The 7,788-nt window shown below is 44.5% G+C and overlaps 1 protein-coding gene across 2 annotated transcripts in view; it reads right to left on the minus strand.

Moving 5' to 3' along the window:
* The window catches only part of TRIM16 (tripartite motif containing 16), an 18,660-nt gene extending 13,644 nt beyond the window's left edge, over positions 1–5,016 (minus strand). Inside the window, exon 1 of one of the 2 annotated variants that reach the window (XM_039847413.1) lies at positions 4,399–5,016. In XM_039847413.1, the coding sequence (XP_039703347.1) occupies positions 4,399–4,896 (498 nt within the window). In that variant the 5' untranslated portion in view covers positions 4,897–5,016. The remainder of the gene's footprint in view (positions 1–4,398) is intronic. The other variant, XM_039847412.1, reaches the window with a different exon arrangement.
* Positions 5,017–7,788: the final 2,772 nt, after the last annotated feature.

Genomic DNA, 7,788 nt, shown 5'->3' on the forward strand with positions numbered 1-7,788 from the left:
ATGGACCTCAGAGGATATAAATGGAGTGTCTCCTTTCTCCTACTAAAGCCTGGGCGAGTTCCAGGCCTCTCAGTGACAGAAGCCTTGGCAAGCAGGGGACTCACCTCACAAGGACACTCTGTGGAAGGCAGGTAACATTTGCTCAGATTCTGAGACACTGACTTGGAGCTGAAAGAACCCCAGTGACCTCCCACACTTGAGACTTGAGACCTAATGCCCAGGAGTGAGGAGGGGTAGTGGGAGGAGAGGGGGTTCTGGCCTATTTGGGAGCAAATATAGAATCTTGTTCTGTCAAAAAGGCTTACATAGTGACCTGTTCCAAATGAGTGGGGTAAACATGAACTGCTTGTTTAAAGGTGGTGGCAGACACAACAGAACACACCCTAGCAACAGGCATGGACATGAGAATGTGGTAAAGCAGTCAGCCCCAGCATGATCCAGAGCCACAGGGAGACACCCAGAGAGTCTCCAGTGAGGGGCTTCTTCTTTGCACTGTCTGAAGATCACCATAAAAGGAGAAAAGGACTTCTAAGTACCTAATGAGGACTTCCCTGAGTGAGTCACCCCAAGAGAAGTCACTCCTATTTACCACAAAAGGTGGGGCCACTTTGGGAGGCCAGTATCTCCAGTTGTTCCTGTTCCTAGAAAATGATGGGATGCCTCAGATTCCAGCTTTGGGGTATCTCAAATGCTGGCCAAACACACATCTTAGGCCATAGTGGGCCCTGCTCCAAAGCAGGACAGTCATGTCAATAAGTATAGACAGTCCTATGTTGAAGGACACAGAGAGTCCTGCCTACTTCAGCAGGATAATGACATACATTGTCCAAAAAGGCACCTATTTGGGGTCTGAAGATCTTCTGTTGCTGGTTATATGATCTTTGTCAAATCACTTAGCATCTCCTCTGGGCCACAGAATATGTCAACAGAATTGTTGTTCTACCTACAGTGCAAAGGTGGCACTTCAGAGTTTGGGAGCCAGGGGTTGGGTTAGAGATATAAACAGGAAGAGAAGAGGGTGTGAGAAGAGAGAAGAAAATTTCAAATGGTGGGAGTTTCTTTGTATTTCCAGCCATGAGATGTCAGGCCTTCCGGAGTGTTTGCATTTGGTTTGCATCTGACTTTATTCCTCTGTTAATTGGTCAGAACCTACTACATGCTAGTCTAGTTAAATAAGACACCTTCCCTACTATTGAAATACATGCAGCTGGTAGAATGTTTAAGAAAAAAATGTTACATAATACTGAGTCCAAGGCGTTCCTCAGAATCTCTAGAAATTCTTTTCCTGAGTGGCCTTGAATCATCCACCTTCTGGTTACCAGCAAACAGGCTATGAACAATGCTGATTAACTCTCCTTCATCCCCCAAGACACACTTATACCTGTGGCTCTCAGAAACTTGACTCCTGCTCTACATGAAGACTGTGTCTATGGGCAGCATCCAGTTCTGAACTTTGGGGGACCAATGCTGATGTTGAATGCAATGACCTGTCACTAATGAACTTCTGAGACAGGGCCCAGCTCAGTATCCCCTCCTCCAAGAACCCTGTCCTGACCTCACCACTCCACCACCACACCCCAAGATCACTCCCTTTTTTGATCATGTGGCATTGTGTTGCTCCAGCCCTGTGGCACTCCAGGGAGCCATGGAATGTACCTTATCTTCCTGTTTAGAGTCCACGCTGCCTGAGGAGAAACAGTGTAGCCTCACACTTATCCCATAGAAAGCACTCCATACTGTTTGATAAATTTGAGGAAGAACAAAAAGAACTGTGTACATTTCATGGGTCAGAATGATTACGAAAGCAGTCAGAGAAGGAGTGCAAATTTTACAACACATGCATGCATGCACAGTTTCATTTCCACAGCAGCAAGCCTGAGAGGAGTTAAGACCAGCTGCTCTTAGAAGAAAGGGGCCTCAGGAAGCTGGTCTGGAGCAAAGGGAAGTGCTGAGATCCTCATTAAGAGCCCAGAAGAATAGAACAAATAATCGAAGACTACCCAGAACACCCAAAATCCAGAGTTTTTGATCCCTGGCATAGCTACAGACCAAGGGAGCTTCAGAAAAGGCTCACTTGGTTAACTGAGAAATAAGCTGTTCTGCGACCTGAGGCAGGATCTTGGTTGCTTTGTGTCCTCATGGCTGACCCTACCATTTGCAGATTTTTATGCACAACATGTCTGCCTAAGTCATTAGCCCTTTACACAATCCAAAGTGACCTTCAGCAAGTAATGCCAGCAGGCTTGGGCCAGTGGAAGGGAATATTGGGTTTCTGGAGCCTTAATTATGTCTAATAAAACTTTCAAAATAATCCTGGTGTCAGTTGCAGCTTCATCAAGGTACTGTGTCTTCTGGGCTGGTCTCTTTTGGCTCCTAAGATTTGTCAAAGCCACCTAGAGTGTGGCTGCCACTTACAGAGTAACTTGCTCTCGGAACTGAAAACAAGGACACAGGGGGAAAGGACAAGAACTCTCAGGCAGACCGGAAAGCAGAGTTTGTGAATTGGGGCCATCACCAAAAATCTGGCTGGGGTCTGGGGTTGTTGCATTGTACTTATAATCATGATTGCTTTCCAGTACCAAAAACTGCCCTAGAACCCTTACCCATTTTTCTTTACTTTACCTTACCAGATTTCTCCTAGTACATCTGAATTTGGGGTTCTGCATCAGTTTACACTATGTTTAAAATTCATATTATGTCTATACTGCTACAAGCATAGAACATTTTTGAAAGAAAACAGAAGAAAGTGTAGATGGTGTGTTTGCCTTTGAAAAGAGACATGGAGGATCCAGGATGGGAAGGAGACATTTTCCTGGTATAATCTATTGAAATATTTGTTGGAGATTGCTTTTCAACATGTACATGAATCACTTTTCCAGTTAAGTATAATGAAATTCAAAGAGAAAAGCAGTACAACTACACTTTGTCTTGATATCTCTACTATATATTTCACAGGGTTTTGGCATAAAAATGTCAGGTTATAATTCTGTGATCTTGGGGTTCTTGTCCTGTGTTCCTCCAGTGGAGGGGGCGGGGGCGGGCATCCCAGAAGCTTCCATTCCTCACTCCATGACTTAGTCATCTATATAAGTTTGAACAAATGTGGTAGAGATAAATAGATTACCATCTCACAGTGTTATTTGAGGACTGGCTGAGAAAATCCATGGAAAGCATTTAGCACATGGCAATGCTCAATAAAGACTTAATTTCCTCAATATATTGAGGTTTTTCCTTTGATCTATCTGTTAATACAGAGCCTCTTCATGGTTATAAAAGTAGGGAAATGACATTTCCAGACACCAGAAACATTGGAAACAGTTGGCAAGTGGCTTACAGAACTGGAAACAGTGACTCATTGGCATCTGGAATAGAGCTTTCCAGAACAATTCTCACTAACACTGGATAAAATCTATGCCTAAAAAAGGATGTGGGGGAGGGACCCTGGCAAGTAAACTACCCTTCCCAGAAACCTCTTTCCTTTGCTGCCCAGGAACACTGGGCCAAAGGTAGGCCTGCTGCTGTGTGCAGTGCAAATAGAGAGTTGTGAGGAGCATGAATATACGGGATGCGGGACAAAAGTCAACTGCACTTCCTGATTGAGAACAAAAAAAGTACTTATAGAAAGTCAGAGTATGAGAAATGAAGCATATAAAGTTGCTAAATCCACTCCCAAGAATTTCTCTAGGCTCTCAGCTCTAGGGCAAGTTGTTCTAGAAACAGTTTCCCTATCTGTTGGGAATAAAATTATAGGCTATGAGCATGGTGTTTTTCAGTCTCTCCTGATACCTCTATCTGATAAGGAACTTTTATTTTCCCTAAGTTAAGCTGTTCTTGACATTGTACCTGGAGATAAGTTTCCATCTCTATGTTATCTTAGCACTTTTCAAGCTCTTAGATTTCATACTGGGTACCTCTAAAGGAGCACTTTCTACTGGTCTCTTGTTTGGGGTAGAGGAAAGAAGAGAAATTATGAGGAAAGTTTGATTCTTTTCTCTTGAATTTCTGCCAAGGTTTACACTTTATTAATTGCTACACAGATCCAGCCAGAGGGAAACATCAGTGCCTTACGCCCCACAGCTTCTGTATCACACACCCAAACACCAAAAGCTGCATGAGAAATAGCAGGAAACTAGCCAACGTGAGGAGAGACAGAAACAGATATAGTATAGGAACGGCAGGACTGAGATGGGGACAGAGTGACCTACTTCAGTTTCCAAAGCCAGTGCAATAGATATTTACACTGGGCGAACAGTCAGGTACTAAGGATAAAGTCCTTTTCAGATGAACTCAGAGCACAGAAGTGAACTCAGCCGCTCCAAAATCTGTGACAGGAGCTCTGCCTCTCCCTGGGCACATCATCTTCCCACCTTCCTCTCCCAAATGGACCGCAGCACTCACCTCCTTGTCTCTGCGGGCAACATCCAGGGAGACTGAGGTGTGGCCCCTGTGCTCACCCTGGCCACACTCCTGGCAAATACACTGCCGGTCGGAGCAGCAGAAGGCGACCAGTGGGCTGTGGTGGGCCAGGCAGGTGCGCAAGTCCCTGTCCTTCACTGGCTCTGTCAGCTGGTGGCTGTGCAGTTTGCTGTTCTCCTGGTGTGGCCGCAGGTGCTCCTCACAGTAGTTCACCATGCAGGTCAGGCAGGACTTCACCGCCCTCACCCTGCTGGCCCCAAGGCAGAAGTCACACAGGATCTCTTCCTCTCCCTCGACACCAGGACCCCCATGCAATGCAGTGCTAGTGCCCTCTCCCTCGATCTCCCCCTGGGGGCTCCCCAGGGAGCCTGTGTCCTCTTCTGCTGGGCTTGCTGACCCAGAGTCTGAGCTGAGAGTGGCCAGAGAGTGAGCGGGGATCCCGGGCAGTGGCCCTGGAGCCATCAGATCTAACTCAGCCATCTGGAAGGCTCTGCTGCCTAAGCTGTCCTTCCTCTGCTCTTTGGCCCAGGATCTGTGCAGCCCAAGTCAGACAAGAGAACCACGCCTAGATGATTGCAGCTGCCGCAAGATTTTAACTGTTTCCTCCCTCCCAGAGGAAGTTCAGTTAGTCATTACTCAGCTCAGGAACTGAATGGCAGCCAGCCGCGGTGACGACAAGGCAGCTAGATTACTCAGGCTCAGGACAGCCACTCAGGATGTCTCCCCACAGTCTCAGGCCCCTCCTCAGGTCTAACCTGAAACTTCTATTCTTATGTGAATCGTTCATCCCCTTAGGCTCGACAGAAGATCATGTGTGTCTGTGGCTGCTCTGGAAAGATTACTGAGCTCTGTCGTAAAAAGCCTGTATCGCTTTACATGATTTGGCAGGCTAAGTTTTTTGTTTTCATTTTTTTAAAGTGATCCAAAATGTAAGGACTTCAGCAATAGGGCAGCCATTTATCAATTACTCTCTCATAGAATTGGACATGAGGCAGCTAGGATTAAGATACATTTTTCTGAATCTGACCTTTTCCAGGAGACAGGCTTTAGGGTATTCAGTGTGGTTCAGGAGGGTCAAGGAAAAACCTGTCTTCTTCCATATAGAGCTCTATTCAGGCAGCCTTCCCAGGCTACACATCCTACCCTGTGGTTCCTAGAGAGGGGTGTATGCCAAGAAATAGCCCTTTTGCTTACTTAGTAAAGTGTTCCTAGACATGGTGTATGAGCGTGCTTGGACTGTGATAACAAAATACATTGACTGGTTGGTTTCATTAACCTAAAAATAAAAGGCCAAATCAAGAGGCAACAAGCATTTATTTGAGATTAAAGAGAATAGTTCTTTGGGAAGCACTGATTTAGGCAGAAACCTGTGGAGATGGAAGAAAATTTCCTCTACCCTTTTAGGTTCTTCTGACTTGTCTCGTCAAATAGACATGAGACAGATTAAGAAGAGAAAATAACCAAATTTAATTACATATGCATGGGAACCCCACATATATGGAAGAGTCAGAGACCCCACATACAAGAAAAAGACAGAAAGAGAAAGTGAGGTATGTATGGCATTCTGAGCTAAGGATAAGTTAAGGCACCTTGGAGCTTCAGAGAGGAAGAAGGTCATTTGCAGGAGGATAAGAAGAAGAGATGGTCAGTAAGTAGATGTTTGCCCTACCTTATAAATAGGTCATGAAAATTTGTCTCTGGTGATAACTTTGATTATAGGCAAGGCCCCAAATTTAAATTACTTAAGGGAGAAGTAAGTTTCTCATAAGACTGCAAGGTTTTGATTGCCTTCAGCTCAAAATTATTCACATGCCAAAGTGGCACATCTTGGGGAGACCTGTTCTGAACCTCTTTGAATCTAAATAGTTTTTTATTAGGGGGTGAAGGCAAGGGCTTTTTATGAGAAAAGGAATGGGAAATAATTATATGAATAGAAGGGAGGAATTTCTGAAGATACAAATAAGCTAAGTTACTCTTTAGTTATACATGATGATGCTAAATCTAAAGAATTTTTAGTTCAGTAGTCAAGACGCCTGCTTTCCTGTTAGCTTGCAAACAGTTGTTTGAAATACAATGTTGGTTTGACCCAGTCTAAAGATTATTTTCCCCAGTTAAAACATTCCAAAGGTTGAAGTAGTAAGACATGCAAAGCTGCCCTGGCGCTATTTTTAAATGGCTTCAACTTATGTCAATTTTTCACAGTTTAACAACAGAAATGTACTTTCTCACAATTGTGGAGGCTGGAGGTCCAAGATCAAGGTGTTGGCCATATTGGTTTCTTCTGAGGCTTCTCTGCTTGGCTTGTAGATGGCTGTCTTCTCTCTGTCTTCACATTGTCTTCCCTCTGTATATGTATATGTCCTACATTGTCTTCCCTCTGTATATGTATATGTCCTCTTCTTATAAGGACATCAGTCATATTGAATTAGGACCCACCTAATGACCCCATTTTACCTTAATGACCTGTTTAAAGACCCTGTCTCCAAATAAGTCAAATTTCAAGGTACCAGAGGTTAGGACTTCAACTTATGAATTAAGGTGGAGGGGTGAGACACAATTTAGCCCAAAACACATGGCCAGGGGATGAGAAATGAAGTATGTAGCCCCTTAGAAGAAAGCATCACCTAGGCATCACCACTAGATGGGAGTACACAGCATACTTAGTATTTGCCAGATGAACACCAAAACACTCAGGGTACCTGGACCCCAACTCTGTACCCTACAGAAACTCTACAACTTTCTCCCAGGATTACTTCAGATATACTCATATGGATCTGGAAAACAAATGCAATAGAGAGATAATAAGGGAAGGGCCCTGGTCCAGCACACCCCTGGAATCAAGGATTGGGGTGTCTCCAAAATATCACACTCCCCATAGCTCTCCACCCCTGAAGTAAATTCTGCAAGATCTGTATTAAACCAGATAAACCAAGGGATGTTTCTTGTCAATGACCAGGACATTTCATAAATCCAAGAAATCCAGAGGCTGCTCAGAGTTGGAGAGCAGCCCTTTTATAGTAGCCCTTTTAAGCAATTGTATAAATTTTCCTAGGTATCCTTATTCTGACTACCCTCTTCCACTGCTGAAGATCCTCCCGCCCCTAGAAAGATTTCCTTATATTTTATCTCTTTGTTTTTAGATCTCCAACCAGGAGGGAAATGAGCTGGCTTCTTCCAGTTGGCTAGACTAGCCTTACAGCTTTCTCTAATATTAACAGGACAGAGTTGCTTGCCTTTCAGAATGACCTGGTGCAGGATGCTGAACAGAGCCTTTGGTCGATCTGGGGAGGAGAAAGGGAAGATGGTTGCCTGCATGACCTGTTCCACAGCCTCAAGTGCCAATTAGAGGGCACTGATCCGGTCTAGGTTTCC

This window comes from Pteropus medius, unplaced genomic scaffold, assembly GCF_902729225.1.
Source record: "Pteropus medius unplaced genomic scaffold, Ma_sr-lr_union100, whole genome shotgun sequence".
In the NCBI taxonomy this organism is placed as follows: Eukaryota; Metazoa; Chordata; class Mammalia; order Chiroptera; family Pteropodidae; genus Pteropus; species Pteropus medius.